The 16,403-nt window shown below is 59.1% G+C and overlaps 1 protein-coding gene across 1 annotated transcript; it reads left to right on the forward strand.

Annotated features, from left to right (window-relative positions):
* Positions 1-5,363: 5,363 nt before the first annotated feature.
* LDBPK_201140 (phosphatidylinositol 3-kinase, putative) lies at positions 5,364-15,260 on the forward strand (the record flags this gene model as incomplete). Its single annotated transcript, XM_003860407.1, has 1 exon — positions 5,364-15,260. The coding sequence occupies one exon, from the start codon at positions 5,364-5,366 to the stop codon at positions 15,258-15,260; it is 9,897 nt and encodes a 3,298-aa protein (XP_003860455.1).
* Between the last annotated feature and the right edge of the window lie 1,143 nt (positions 15,261-16,403).

Below are 16,403 nucleotides of genomic sequence, written 5' to 3' on the forward strand. Positions count from 1 at the left end.
AAGCTCAAGGGCGCGCAGCAGCACGTGGGATGGCGTCGATTGGTCACCAAAGACCGGCCTGCAGGCGACTTTCGACGCTGCCCTTTTTTTTTGGACCGGAGGGAAAAGTGGGGACTGACTTGACGGGGACAGGTGCAGGAAGCGCTGCCTTCGCTCTTTGTTCTTTGGTCGCTCGTTCTTTCTTGTGCTGTGGTGGACGGTGCTGCTCTCACGCATACACATGTTATGTGTGTGTGTGGGCGCGCTATGTCATCGGCCCTTGTTGCTCCCTTCTATTCTCATTCTCATCTCTCCATTGGTCCCTCCCCCCTCCCCATCCCTTCATCCTCCACCTCATTCACTTGTACGGAAGCGCGTCGCTTCCTCCTTTATATATCTCTCTCTGTTTTTTTTTTCTACTGTCACAGTTGTTTGCCTGGTTTGTGTATGCCTTTGTACATGGAGCCCGTAATGCTGTTTATGCCATCTCGGCTTGTGCGTCCATGCTTACCGTGTTGAACGCGCTCCTGTGACGCACATGTGGGCATGTCGAATGCACCCACACGCGCAGCCCTTGGCCGTCACCACCATCCCCGGCAGAGAGGCACAAGGGCCATGCAACACTGGAGAGGCAATGATAGGAATAGAGCGCCTTCATGTGTGTGCGTGTGCACGCTGTTGCTGCTGCTGCTGCTGCTGCTGCTCTGTTCGCCTCCCTCCCCCCCCCTCTCCACCCCCCCCCTCTGCCTCCCACGCAAGCACGTACACGCACACACACATATATGCGTGCATAATGCTGAGTGATTTCTTCTTTTTTATTTCCCTTTTGGTTGTCCAAATCTATCTTCAATGTCCACCCCCTCCCCTCCCTTCCATCTCTATCATCTGTCTTCACCACATGTCTGTTACGAGTAGAGGTGGAGAGGAGGAAGAGGGGGAATGGGGATGTTGAGAGAAAGACGATTGGCGCTGCGTGGCCCCTCGGACTCTTTTCTTCCTCGTTTTTTTTTCTTTTCCGGCGCCGCCCTCCTCCTCACACACACACACACACACCGTCGTTTGCCGCCCAAACAGCCCCCATCACCGCCACACCCTCATCATATTCCACCCCACCCCACCCCAGCCACCAGCCACCAACCACCCGCTCCCCTTCTACTCCAGAGGGAAGCCAAGTGGGAAGGACAGGGTAAAGGGGAGGAGGGGCAGGCAAGCATCCCATCGGTCACCTCCAGCGCTGTGTCTGATATATGTATACACATACCACTGGCGTGTATTCATTGTCACTCGATCGCCGTTTTTCGTGTGATTTCGCTTCTTTTCTTCTTCTCTTGGTGCCCCTCCCCCTCTTCCCCCTCCTCCTCCTTTACCGTCCGCATCGCCGTTTACCTTTTCGCTATCTCTTCTGGCACACCTTTATACACACAGCGACGATTCTTTTTTGTTGTTGTTTCTGTGTTGTTGTGCTGACGATATCGCCTGCCATTCTTGTGGTTCTTTGGCTGTGTGCCGTGATTCCTATCACGCCCTCGCTCACCCTCTTCATCCGCCCCCCCCCCCGTGTTGGTCCTTCTCTCTTCAGCACCTCCCTTTGTTTGTGTGCTTGGTCTTTTGTCTTGCGCTGATGATGATGCTCTTTCTACGTTGTGCTGAGGAGGCAGATTTTCGTGGCGTAGTCGTCGTGTTGAATGTATTGTGTGTATGCACTAAAAAGCGTGGCTAGAGTTTGTATACGTGTTTGTTTCTCTTCTTCCTGTACCTCTTTCCGTGCTCTCTTCCTTTATTATTGTTTTGCATGGGTGTGCGCGTGCGTGTGTGTGTGCGCGCGCGCATGCCTCTTTTGATGGGTCACACACAAGCACATGCACACACACTCGCCACCACAGCCTCGATCATAACTAGCACCACCCCTTTCCGCATTTATTTTCTCTTCGCGCCCTCTTACGGTATACCGCAGAGTGAGGAGTGAGATTCGATCTCCGAGCTCCGTTTTCTTTTTCCTCTCGTCATTGTTTCTTTGCATAGGTGGCGCGGTACGTGATGTCACTCCTAATGTGGATCCCTCATAACCCCAAAAGCACCGCAGCATAGCTCTACCTGTTGTTGGTTGTTGTTGTTTTGTGTGTGTGTGTGTGCGTGCGTGTGTACGTGTGTGCGTGTGTACGTCCCTTTCCCGCAACGCTGTGCGCACACGACTACACATGTGAGTCTCTGTACGCGTCCCAGCTGCTTGCTTTCTTAGATTCACCTGGACTCACTTTCCTTTCAAGGGTTTGGGAGGGTGTGCGGGAGGGGGACTTTTCTCTCTCCGCGTGTTCATTCTGCGATAGAGCATGAGTTGAATTTCGCTCGACCCCCTCCCCTCTCTAAACCACCGGCTTTCCACAGTCCCCAAATCGCGTGGCGCGAAGCAGGGGTGGGCACGCGCTAGAGTGCTGCGCCGACTCAGTCGTCGGAGAGCACGGTCCCCTGCCTCGGACTCTACCCACACACCTCTCGCTCCGCAGGTCGCCTCACCGCCGCTCCCGCATCATGCCGGTCGCCGCCTGGTGCATCCTCCCCTCGGGGTGCCTCAGGCCTCCCCCACACCGCTGTAGGCAGCGCGAGGGCCGGGGGTGGGATATGCGCTCGCGTCACGCTGACGCTCTGCCTGTCACGTGGGTGGCGCAGACGTGTACGCTGACCCACTGTCGCAGGTCGCTCCAACGCAACGCCATCCAGGGCCTGGCCGTGTCACCACCAGAGGTGGTTCTGCATCCGGCAGGGGATAGGGCTGGGGAGGGCTGCTTGGCTTCACCACACAGTGCGTGGGTAGTGGACCCTGAGATACGGCGCACTGAGCGGTGTCCACACGTCATCAAAGACATGCTTATGGATGGACTGAGCAAGCGCGGGCCTGCATGCGCTTGTGGGTGTGCCGATTTGTGGTGGTGCTGTCCTTTGTTTTCTTCGTTCTCCCACCGGGCGTGACTTTTCTGTTATTGTGGGTTTTTCTTGTTCTTTACCCCGTTTGGCCTTTTTTGCTTGTAGGTTTGATAGAGATGCCGCGACCCGGCAACCGCTGCCAGTCCTTGATGGTGCCCCTCCCCCTCTCCCAAGCACCACCACCAACATCACCTCGATCCCCACTGTCCACCTCTCTCTCTTTCCACGCATGGGTCCAAGGCTTCGATCCCTCATCCATCTCAGCACGCGCACACGCACAAGCAAAGGTACACACAAGCGATAGTGCCTCTTGTCGGCTTCGCTTGCCACAGCCGTGCACGGCGATGTGTGCTCATGTGGCTGTGATGTCTTCGAAAGCCTCATCGCCCCTCTCCCTCCCTGTCGTCTATTAGAACTCCCCTAACAAACTTAGCAGCGTTTCGAGAGAGAAAGAGAAAACAACAGCCGCAAAAAAAAAAAAATAGAGAATGTCGGTATTTGAAGCGTCTTTCGCTATGTGTATGTGTGTGTGCCTGCACCGACAGGGGAGAAGCGTGTCATCGGTTCTGTCGTGTGTCCGCCTCTGAACTCAACCAGGAGGAAGGGGAGGAAAGAGGGCTTCTAGGCGGAGAAGGGAAAGTGCATGTGAAGCGCGCCTCTTGCTTCTCTCTCCCCATTGTCCTGTTTAACGCGCCTCTTTCACCGGCAACGAGAGATGGGGCGTGAAACAGGCCCGGAAAAGGCTGTGCCGCGTCGTTTAAGAAGAATATCGCGCTTCTATGAACTACCTCCTTCTTGCACCCCCCCCCTGCTTCGCTCTCCCTCCCTCTACGGACCACCGCAGCCACACCTGCTTGCGTCTCTCGCCGTGTATCACACAGTTTTCGATCACACGCACACGTGCGCGAATTTCGTTTTTTGTGTGTGGAAGTATCGCTGCTACATATATATATATATATATGTGTGTGTGTGTGCGTGTGTTTTGAGGGGTGGAATTGTTTTGTAGTTAGCAGTTTCACATCTTTTTCTCGTCTTTTCTCCCCACCCACCCACTGTGTTGGTTCGCCCTCCTTTTTTTCTTTATCATGTTTGTTCTTGTTTGCTGCACCTCTGCCTTACCCCTCTCCTTCACGCTCTCCTCCTCCTCCTCCCATCTGCTCAGGCACACGCCCAGTAAGTTATCGCAGCGGGCACGGCGAACACACGCGCGCACAACTGGAGAACGAACGAGAAAACAGAAAGGCATCACCTGCATACAAGAACTGCAGCGACTCCCGGGGCATCAACGTCAAGGTCGGGGACAAGAGGAAAAAGAAGCGAAGAACGCCCACGACAAGCGCCCGCCGAGGCGGAGAACAGCAGCCCAGCAAAGCGGCGCCGCGGCCGCGGAGGAGGAGATGGTTGTCATAGGTAGCTGGTGATGGATGTCGGCTACCTAATCTTCTCTCCACTGTCACTCACTCACACACACACACACACTCTCTCTCTCTCGTCGACCCCTCTCCCTTTCTCTGACGCCCTCTCGTGCATGTGCGCGCTACTGTGGCACACACGCACGCACCCGCTCTCTGCCTCCTCCTTATTGTTTGTGCTCGGGCATAACAGAAGCAGTACACACAAACATAGACAGGTGCACACACACCTCTCTCTCGTCTCCTGCGCGCTGCTGCTTCCTTTTTCCCCCTAGTTCCCTTTCCCTCCTGATCCCTGTAGCCGGCTACACTTTAGCTTTCCCGTGCATGTCTACTTCTCTCTGTTCTCTGTCGTCGACTTCCACACGCAAATACGTCTTTCGTTTTTTTTTCTTTCCTTTTCCTGGTTTCCTTCTCTGTAACCCTCGAAAACGACTCTGGGCGCTTCCTTTGCTCACGCCTCCTTGTGGCGCTCTCCCCCCCTGTTGGGGTGCTGCCCGCCCCTCTCTATCCACTCTCCCGTGCGTTCGTGTTGCCGCTACGTTTGTGCCTGCTTGTCTGAAAGGGTCTTGACTGTCTTTCTGCGGTCACGTTTGTGCGTACGTGACGGCAGTGAAGGCGGTGCGTCGTCTGTCGTTGCTGTACAAAGGTCTGCCCCCCCCCACACACACACACACATCTGCTCGTCCGCTCGTCTTGTGCGCACTAAAAAGAAGATACCTTCGCCTGTGTCTGTGCCTGTCTGTCCGTGTCTTTCAGCGCCCTCTACTGACGTCATTCTTTTCCACCACACACCCCTCTCTTGCCTCTTTCCCCTGTGGTGGTGGTCTGTTACTCATTTTCGTCGGGCAGACTCCTGCACGCCTCTTCGCTCCCTTGTTGTTGTCACACCCTTGCGGTGGCGAACGCGCAGCAGCCTTGCGTAGCCCTCTCTCTCTCCTTCCTGGGATTGTGTGGGCGGCTGATGCGAATGAGCAGGAGGGTTTTCGCCTCTCTCTTCCTCTTTTGTTTTGTATGTTTCCGCATCCCTGAATATCCACAAGCACTTTAATGCAGCAGATGCACTGGACCGCGGCGCGCGGCCAGCTGTCTGGTCCTCAACACTCGCAACACCCTTCACCGCAGGCATCATCCACCCACGCTAGTCAGAAGCAGCAGCAGCAGCAGCACTTGCATCAGAATGGGCCTCCGGGGCTGACCGCGGCCGGCATGGGCGGCGGCAGTGCAGGGGTGAATATTTCTTCAGGTCCCGCCCCCGGCGCGTCTGCTGTTCGCGCCAACGTCAACAGCAACGCCTTTCATAGCCCACGCTTTTCGCACCCCATGGGCCCGCTACCGCCCGCTCAGAATCCGCAGCAGCAGGTCTTTTCCGTTTCACAGCAGCCTCCTGGTGCGCAGCTGCAGCAGCAACAGCGCTCCCCTCGATCACTGTCAGGTCCGACTCCCAATAACGTCGTGAGTGGTAATAGAAGTGGCCTCGAGACGAGCGCGGCGCTCGCCGGGCGCGAGGCGCCGGCCATCTCAGGCGCCAACTCCGCCGCCGCCCACACAAGCTCTGCCGCAGTCGGAGTGTTCTTAAGCGGTACGCGCACGAACTTCACCGACTTCGGAGCGGCAGCAGCGTACGGACTCGGTGCCGGTGGCGTTGGCTCGCCGAGCGGGCCCACCGCCAACGCCGGCAGCATCCTCGCAGATGCAAATGATGAGGAGGTGAACCAGCTGTTACGGGAGCTAGAGTTCTCAGTGGACAGCCCTCACGCGTTGGCAGTGCTGCGAGACGCCGTGGACGCCATCGAAGCACGGGCGCTGGCCAACTTTGACCCTCTGTCGCGAGACACGTTCCTGGAGCAGCGCATCCGCGATGTCCTGACGGAGCTGTCGCGAACGTCGAACGAGCGCTCCCTGCTGCTCGCCGTGAGTCTCATAGAGGCGTTGATCCCGATCGCCTACACCAGTCCTCACTCCAAGTACACACGCCTGTGCCGCAGTCTCTCGGTGCTGCGGCAGAGCGGGAATGAGAAGGCCGCCAGGGAGGCACAGCGGGTGTACAAGCTGCTGCTGGAGGCGGATGCGCGCTACCCAGGGCCGGAGTCGCCGCTGAAGGCGTTTGTGCAGAAGGAGCTCCGCGAAAATTGCGAGCAGGCGCTCCTGCAACTCCACGGTCGCGTGCAGCAGGCGAAAGCGGCCTTTCCGGCGCAGTTCTTTTCCGTCATGTTGGGCTGCGCCGCCACTGCGGAAGTGAACCCGCGCTACATCTCTGGCAAAACTCGTGCGCAGGCGATTCAGCTCGGCACGATGCTCACAGGCAGCCCCGATCCGCTGCTCCGCAAGGCTGCCTACGAGTGCCTCGTCGCCATCTTTCGAAACACGAGCAACATGCGACCCAACGAGCTGGTTCTGGAGAGCCGCCGCCTCTGCGATGAGTGCATGCGAACACTGAACGCTAGTCAGCACAACGAGGGCCACGTTGTATCGGCTCTGAAGGCGCTGCACGCCCTCCTCAGCAGTCGCGGGCTCTCGGCGATCGACAGACAGGTGATACCGCAGCTGTGCGTGCTCGTCACGGAGCAGCACCGGGTGTCCAAGTCGCTACTGGTGCGCAGCGCAGTGTGCGACCTTGTGCCCATCATTGCGCCGGTCGACATTGCGTCTATGCCGCGCCGCACCACGTACTGCGCTATCATCATGGAGCCAGTGAAGAACGTGCGCGATGAGCGCTTCAAGGCGCACGAGCTGCATAATGTGGCTTCCTTTGTCCGCAGTGTCGAGTATCGCGTGCTTGACGCTACAAATCGCACAAACTTGGAGTCGATCCTGCACCGCTACATCTCCCGTCCGGAGACGCAGGAGGCTTGCTGGTCCATCATGGCTGCCATCTGCGCATCCTCGGCGTCGGCCAGCGGAGGCGCGGCATCGGTGGCGCCCATGGGTGGACGCCGCGTAGACTACGTCAGTACATCTACCACACTCCCGAGCCCCACAACGCAGAACACCCATCAGGACCTCTCCTTGACGCCCTCCATGGTTGAGGGGCGCAAGGCCTCGCAGCACTCCAGCCGCGAAAACTTAGCAACCTCGCCGTCGGCGCTTCAGCGGCACTTCTCGTACCACCACGGTGACGACAACGACGATCAGGTCAGCGTTCCACTTGTCTCCGTTAGGACCACCTCACAACGGTCGGCAGGCACGTGCTCCCTCAGCGCCTCCCCTACCTCGACGAACGCACCAGCCTTCAACCTCTCCACCTTCAGCGTACACCACACTGTGACCATCGACGACGTTGTCCTGCGCTGCCTGCCGTATCTCGCCCACGCCATCCTGACCCAGTCACTAGTAGACTCCCTTCGTGTAATACAAGCCTCGTGCCCGCAGTTGCGCGCTGATGTGCAGACGGCTCTGGACAAGCTGGTGGATAGCGTGCTGAAGGAGCCTTTCGCGCCGTCCGCGACGGCGGCGGCTGTGACACTGCCCCAGTATTTTTCCCAGCTGCCAAGCTCCACGGCGCAGCAGCAGCAGCAGCAAGCCCACTCCCTTCATAGCCGTGACGGTGGCGATGGGAGCGCCGGTGGCTTTTCGAGCGCAGCAATGAACAGTGCCTCCCGCACCGCTGGGTCTCACCCGCTCAGCCCCGCTAGTGGCCCGGAGCCGGTCATGACGCTATCTCGTCCGGGGACATGCAGCACGCCGATCGGTGTCGGGGCGGTGGGGCGGCTCACACAGTACTTTCGGCCGAGCGAGAGCGCGGCAATTCACCGAGGCGAGGGCAGCACGAGCAGCCCGACCCCGACCTCCCCGGTGGGAATGCGCAACACCTCTGGCCCTTTACCCTCGGGGAACAACAGCTTCCTGGGCCCCGACAGCGCCTACACCGTCGGTGGCGGCGACTCGAACAGCGGAGCTCCGTACGGTGCTGGCGGACCACTTCGCTGCTCCCCGCTCTCCACGTCGATGAGCGCGCCCTTCAGTCCCGTGACGCACATGGCGGCAGGTGGCAGCGGTGCAGGTGGTGGAAACGCCGCAGCAGCCCCGCCGTCCGTGCTCAAGAACGACTTGACGGTGGCGCTGAAGGTGTTCACGGAGCGGCCCCTAACATCGGTGCAGCACCTGCATGATCTTAAGAACTCGGTGATCGCCTTCCAGCGTCACGAGGATCCGCTCGTGCGGCAGCAGAGCAGCGAGACGATCATTTCGAGCTTGCGGCAGTGGATAGCCTACGCAAAGGAGCACAAAACCTCAACCTACTCCACACGCGTGACAGAGATATTGGAGGCGTACATGAAGAACGTCCTGATGGAGGTCGACCGCCAGTGCGGGTTGTACGAGATTACGCTGCTGGCAAACGCCACGAACCTGCGCGCCTTTTTATCAGAGCAGCGCATCCTATCCTCGCTGCTGAGTTTCCTGAACAGCACAGCGCTGGTACGCGAGAAAACGGTGGAGCTTCTCGTCGCCATCACGCAGGACTCCAAGCCCTCCCCCTCTGTCGTGGCGGTGCAGCAGAGCCTGTACGTCACCGTCGAATCGTGTGTGGTGGTGCTCGAGTACACGAACGACGTGAGCATGCTCCTGCGCAGCATGGCCGACCTGCAGACCTTTACCCGGCTGTGCATCCGTCAGCTTAACAACCACCTCAGCCGCATCTTCTACGCCTTTCGCAAGCGTCTTTTAGAGGTCAGCGTGCCTGACGTGGTGCTGCTTTCCATTCTCAAGACACTTGAGATCATCCTGCAGGCACTGGCGAAAGACGAAAAGACCATCTTGCAGTACCAGGACGACGTGCTAGAGCTCTACGACCCGGTTGTGGAGATACTGAAGCAGTCGCCGTCGCCGACGCTGAGCCATGCTGCCATCAACGTTCTCGTGTACGTACACGAAATGTGCATCCCGAGCGCCTCGACGGATCTGCGTAAGCAGCAGGAGCTGATCACCGCGCTGACACACGTCTACACCAGCAGCACCTGCACTGTGAACGAATCTCTGAGTATGCTGACGCTGTTTGGCCAGCTTGGCGCCATCGACCCCTCCGCACAGTCCGTTGCGACAACCGCAAAGAAGAAGGAGGAGGCCGTCATCCAGGATGAGGCTGACCTGGAGCTCACCTACGACTACACGGTGATTGTGTACCGCACGCTGAGTCGCATGCTGGACGCGTCACTCTCCGATGCCGTCTGCTCTCAGGCTCTGCGCACCCTGCTCCAGTTCATCCGCTTCACTCAAGACAAGAAGGACCTCGTCGGCGGCGTCCACGCCGTTCGGGCGGTGCTGCAGATCACAAAGCGCGTGACGGACAGCCCGGCCCTGCGGGTGGAGGCGCTGCATGTACTGGCGGCCGTTACCGCCATGCGGCATGAGCGTATTGTACGGCTCATGTTGCCTGAAATCGTGGTCCTGCTGGAGCAGCTGTGGACCCCGAAAGACCGCCTCCTCTTCCGCGCTGTCCTGGAGGTGGTGAGCGCGCTCAAGCCCGGCAAGCTGTCCGGCAAGGAGCAGTCGGAGTCGTGGGCGTGGCTGTATCCGCGGCTGGTGGACGTGGCGCTGCAGGACCGCACCGAGTCGCGCGAGTTCTGCCTCCGCGTTGTGGAGATTGTGCTGAATGCCAGCTACATTCCGCCGCACTGCATCCCCGTTGTGTTTCCGATGCTACTTCAGTTCCTGCAGCAATCAGACCAGCTGGTGGATGTGCGCAGCCAGTCCCTGTGCGCCGCCGTGCACATCGTGTGCGAGCTGAAGGCGGTGCAGTTCTTTTCGTCGCTCCTGCACGGCATCTGCACCCTCACGCGGCACTGCGAGCTGAACGAAGATCTCGGCCCGCGCATCTCCACCCCAGGGGTGCGGGAGTCACTCAAGGTCTTGGCGGCACTGCACCCCAGCGGCCGCAGCACGATCAAGATGTTGCGTGACCGCATCGGCGAGGGGGATGAGCGCATGACGAACCCGACCGGGTCCTCCATATTCAACACCATGGGCCTGCCAGCGACTAGTGTCACGAGTCTCGCCGGCGGCGGCTCCACCTCCTCGATGCTTGTCATGGGGCCAGCGACTGGTAACGCCAGCGGCGGGCAGGGTGGCGGACTGGGAGTAGCAAATCCAGCGAATTCAGGGATTGGTCCGCTAGTCAATATCGGCGGCTTTGGCGCCTCTACCGCTGGTGGCGGCGCAGCAGCAGCGGGCGGGGCGGCTGGTGGTGGGTCGTACCTGCGGCTCACAAACGTGTCTGAGACCTTTGCAGGGGCTGAGGAAGAGGACGTAGGGCTGACCCTCAGCGCAGACACGGCAGGCCAGGAAGTCGACCTCTTCATGAAGCATGTGGAACTTGGCTTCCGCCTCAAGGAGAACAAGTTGCGCGAGTGGTTCGCCGAGTTCCAGAAGTACATCATTCTCATCTCCCCACACCCGGCGTTCCGCATGATGGTGGACCTGCTTGACAAGCATGAACCCCTTCGCCGCGGGCTCTTCTTGCCTTCGTTCAAGTGCCTCTACGAGTCCCTGTCGGCTGACCAAATCAAGAAGCTGAACGAGATGCTGACCCTCGTGCTGAACTGTTCTGATCACGAGCTGTCGAGCAAGTGTCTCGGGCTTGCTGACTACCTCGACCATAACGAGCCGAACGTGAAGCCAGAGGTGCTGGAGGTGGTGCGGTCGATGCGGCGAGTCGACTATCATCGCGTCAGTCACCCCTCCGAGAACGGGTCGCTTCTTCTGCGCAGCACGGAGAGTAGCACGAACAACGTCGTCTCTCTGCGCACCCGCAGCTCCGCGTCAGCAGGGCTTCCGAAGGCGGAGTTCTCTACTTCCAGTGACGCTCCCATCGATGTGCTGCCCATGGCAAAGGTGCGCGGACGGAAGGCGCCGGTTTTCCAGCGCAGCTCAAACAGCAGTGCCGGGGTAGCAGGCGATGAGTCCGGGACGGCAGGTGCCGAAGCCAGCAGTGGTGCCTCAACGGCACTTGCCAGCCCCAAAAATAGCGCAAACGGTCGCCGCAGCGCTTCTCGCCGCGATGTGGAGATGTACGAGTTCACCTCCTTTGACGGCAACGAGAATGGCGCCACCGAGTCTGGACGGCAGCAGTCGCAGCCCATCGCCTTGCCGACGTCGGAGACACCGGCCCAGGAAGAGGAGGCGGAGCGGCGCAGCTGCTCGCCCGTGGACACGCTCGATGGGGCAGAGAGCGAGAACAAGGCGGAGGACGTGGTGGCCCCCGTCAGCACCGACCATCCGTCGGTTGGAGTGCTAGGCGCGGCGGGAGTGCATGTCATGGGAAGCTACAGGCCCCTTGTGAACTCCGTCGTACGTCGTTGCGACTCGAACGCGCCGCAGCAGTCCGGGGTGACCAGCCAGTTTCACATCATCAGCACCGCTAGCACTCACAGTAACGACCTCAGCAGCGACAGCCGTGACGGTGATCTGCCGCCGGCCGGGGCCCACATCCCGGCGCAGCCAAACATGCTCTTCTCGACGGAGGACATCGTCCGCGCTGCAGAGAGAACCCGTATGTACGACAAGGCACTCAGCTATCTGGAGAACCGTCTTCTGGCCATGCTCAACCTCTACCGGTACACGAAGATGCCACGAGAGGTGATCCACAAGACGGTGTGGCCGCTGGCATGGCTCTACAGCCAGCGTGAAATGCAGGACTCCGTCGTAGGACTCTTCCGCGCTATCCGCTACGAAGGCGGCGAGGACCAAGCAGGCTTCGGCTACGAGCTGCTCTGCTGGTGGAGTAAGGCGCAGAACACGTACGCCAAGTCCATCACGCAGCAGGCGATGCGCGATATGACGGTGCCGCCGCACATTCTTGAAGGCTACGTGCGCACCCTCACCCTGTGCGGTGAGTGGAGCCGGGCCTATGACGTGGCCATGCAGGTCTGTTCACGGCCGGAGGCGTACGTTTCCTCGACGGTCGCGCGCTGCGGTGCAACGGCCGCGTGGCTGCTCGGGCGGTGGGATGACGTGCAACACCTCGCGGAGCGGCTCTCCATGTCGGAGCAGCACACCACGGCGCTCCGTCTCTTCTTTCTCAACGGCGTGGCGCTGAAGAGCGCCATTACGGAGCACAGCAGCGCCGCCTACGAGAACCTGCGACACATGATCACACAGTCGAAGCTCGTGATTGACGAGAGCCTGCGCACTCTTCTCCCGCTCAGCTACACGCATGCCTACGAGAGTCTGACAATGCTGCAGCACTTCACGGAGATGGAGGAGACTATCGACTACTGCCACTGCCGCTCTACCAAGGGTCGCCAGCAGATCTACGAGCGGTGGAACAACCGGTTCCGCTCTCTGAATCCGGATTCCCTGCAGCCAAGCCTGCTCTCGCTGATGCTGCACTCGCTCGTGCTCAGCACAGGCGAGATGGCGGACATGATTCTGCACTTCTGTGAGACGCGGCAGTCGAGCCACCCGCAGCTGGCGGAGTGGGCCATGAGCTGGCTTCGACACGGCTCCTTCAGCGGGCGCAGCAGCAACCTCTGTAGCCCGAGTGCGGCATCGCCGGCGTCACCGGGGCCCGTGGAGGGCATCACGGTGGCGACGCTGTCATCGGTGGACAAGAATCCAAAGGTGGCTGTCGGCTTCATCACGCATCTGTGGAGCCAAGGAAAGCGGCAGGCCGCTGTTGAGTCCATGGAGATGTTTCTGCGCGACTGCGGCAAGGACCTGGAGGAGAACAACGCCACCTGCTACGGCGACGCGCAGCTGCGGCTCGGCACGTGGAAACAGGAGCTGCACGCCGACTCCTTCTGGGAGCGCGGCTTCCGGGACGAGGAGCTGGGCCATTTTCACAAGGCTATCCGTGCCGTCCCGTCGAGCTACGAGGCGTGGCACAGCTGGGGCCTCATGAACTACCGTATCCAGCAGCGCGACCACAACCTCTCCCCCGAGGACCAGCGCACCTTTGTGGAGGCGGCGCATCAGGGCTTTGTTGGCGCCATATGCCGCTGCAAAGACTCCTCCGAGGCGCTGCCGGCCGTCATGCGTCTGCTGCAGCTGTGGGTCATCCACAACGGAGTGGAGCTGCTGAAGGAGACGGTGGCCGACAGTATCTCGCGCATCCCGATCGACCACTGGGTGCAGACCATTCCGCAGCTGATCGGCCACCTCAGCAGCGACAGCCACGACATCCGCGAAGTCATTGGCATGATCCTGCGCTCGCTCTGCGAGGTGCACCCACAGGCCACCGTCTTTCCGCTCCTCGTCGTGATGATGTCGGACGCCAGCACCAGCGGCAGCAATCACAACGCCCTCAACAGCAACGGAGATGAGAGTAATATAGTGTCGGGTGCGTCCGCCATGTCCGATAGCTCGAATCCGCTGGCGCGGAAGCAGGAGATTGTGCAAGGCATCATCCAGCACTGCCCGAAGCGCATCTTCCACGAGGCCGAGGCGGTGGCAAAGCTGCTTGTGGACGTGTCCGCCATTCCCATCGAGAAGATTCGCGAGAACCTGAGCCAGGTCGCTGCTGCGTGGAACCCAAACGCCGAGTACGAGGAGGACCCGGAGGAAGTGTACCGCCGCCTGCAGAACACACTCGACATCTTCCACGCCAACCGGCGCCACCTTCTCTTCACCGTCGGTGACATTGGTCAGTTTGTGCAGATGGTCATGGAGGACGACCGCAACGGACAGCGAGAGAAGGCGGCGGGCGTCGTCAGCCAACTCATCGAAGAGATCTCGAAGCATGTGGCGGAGAAGCTGGGCCGTGAGCCTCAGAAGGCGATGGAGCCGCTGCTGCATCTGCGTAATCTGTCCGTCGCGGTATTCGGGGAGTACGACGGTCACTGCCGCGACCATTACCCGACTATCGCATCCTTTAGCTCCAAGCTGGACGTCATCCCGTCGAAGAAGCGGCCGCGCCGCATCCAGCTCAACGGCTCGGACGGCTGTCTCTACACATACTGCCTAAAGGGCAACGAGGACATTCGCATGGACGAGCGTGTCATGCAGCTGCTTGGAATGGTGAACGTCCTACTGAGCCACACCCGTATCTCAAGCAGCGCCTACATCCACCGCTTCCCTGTCATCCCGATCAGCTCCAACGTGGGGCTTCTTGGCTGGGTGGAGAACGCGAATACAATCAACAACACCATCTGCAACTACCGTACCAACATCTCGAACGTGCGCACGCATCAGGAGTCGAGTGTGCTGCGCGCCTACGTAGGGTCGTTCGGCAACTGGGACAAGCTCAGCCTCATTCAGCGCACGGAGATACTCGACTTTGTGATGCAGAGCGAGCACTGCGAAGCCGTTGACGTTTCTCGAGCAATGTGGCACCGCGCCAACACGGCGGAGCAGTGGCTTGACCGCCGAACTGCCTTTACAGTATCCTTGGCGACCATGTCCATGGTGGGCTACGTGCTCGGCCTCGGCGATCGGCATCTCGGCAACATCCTCATCTCTATGTCCTCTGGCAAGATTGTGCACATTGACTTTGGAGACAGCTTCGATGTCGGTCGGCTACGCCACGTTCTGCCGGAGACGATCCCGTTCCGCCTCACGCGCATGCTGACGAATGCGATGGAGGTCTTCGGCGTGGACGGCGTCTTCCGCGCCTCCGCAACGCGGACGCAGACGACGCTGCACAAGAACCGTGATAGCATCATGGCCCTGCTCTCCGCCTTCGTCCACGACCCGATTGTGCAGTACAAGGGCAAGATGAAGAACATCATGGAGAAGAGCCGGTCGCCGCAGGACATTGCAGAGCGCATTCGTAACAAGCTGCGCGGGATGGAGATGGCGATTGACCACAGCAAGGTGAACATCTTTAACACGACGCAAGACAGCTGCCGCCGGCCAGACCTCCTGTACATGTCGACCGCCTTCGATGATACTGCCGTGCGGACACAGTCGTTGGCGATGACGCCGGAGGAGCAGGTTAGCTTCTTGATTGACGAGGCGACGCGCATCGACAACTACACGACGATGTACTTCGGCTGGGGCCCGCTGTGGTAGTGGCACCCGAAAAGATTAAAAATCGCGTCCGCCTTCTCTCTAACGCGTCCACTCTTTCTGCAGTTTGCTGTGTTGAGTTTTTGATTTTTCTGTGTGTGTGTGTACGCGTCCTCGGTGATGTCCGGGACGCCACCTTTGTTCTCCTGAGGTGGGGGAGGAGAGAGAGGGAGTTGTTGATCGTCTCTTCAATCCTCCTCTGTGCGTGTGTTTGTGTGTGTGTGTGTGCACAGCCCCTGTGAAGGCAGATTCAACCTTGCCTCCATTGCTCGTACACCCCTCTATGTCTCCTTTTCGATCGCTTCCTCGCCATAGCCCCCTCCCCTCTCTCTCTCTCTCTCTGCGTGTTTTGTCGAGAATGTGCTTCACATGTGTGTGCAACATGCCTCTTTTCTTCCCTGATTTTTTTGTTCGTCTGTCCCTCCCTCGCCACCCCGCCCCACTCCTCCTTTCTCGAGAGTATGCGTGCACACTTGTGCGTGTATGGCGGTAGAACACAATCCATCCTCTGCTCTTGTCTTCATATTGGTATTTTGTGTATGTGTGTGCGGCTGGGGGTCGTTTGAACCTGTGAATGCATTGTATGTTTGCGGAAGCGTGCCTCCACATGACTATCTTCGTGCACGAGTGTGCGTATGTGTGTGTGTGTGTTTCTCCCTTCCTCCTCTTGTGTGGCCACCACCACTACTCCCTATCCACCACCTCTTCTCTTTAGATAACAACGCTCTTTCTTTCTGGGGACTCCCTCTCTCTCTCCCCCACCCTTGATGCGTTGCGTCGCTGGATCGCTGAGCTGAGGAGGAGGAAGCAAGGCAAGGCAAGGTAAGCAAACAAGAGAGCGAAAAGAAAAATCACCCGCCCCCCCCCCTGGCCCCGCATCATCATGGCCATCGTCACTGCTGTCACCTACCACCCCATCAGTACCCAATAAGAACCGCGAAAAGGGAGGGAGGGAGGACAAAGAACAAACGAAAAATAAAACGAAGAAGCAACAAAAAAAAATGACGTTCTAAAAACGCTAAGCAATAAAATGAACTACCGCCCCCCCCCCATCCTCTTTCCCGTTTTCTATGTCTGTGTCTGTGTCTGTGCCTGTGTGTGTGTGGGGGGGGGGGGGTTTTTTTTTTTTTTTTTTTTTTTTTTTTT

Source organism: Leishmania donovani, chromosome 20, assembly GCF_000227135.1.
Source record: "Leishmania donovani BPK282A1 complete genome, chromosome 20".
Classification (NCBI taxonomy): domain Eukaryota; phylum Euglenozoa; class Kinetoplastea; order Trypanosomatida; family Trypanosomatidae; genus Leishmania; species Leishmania donovani.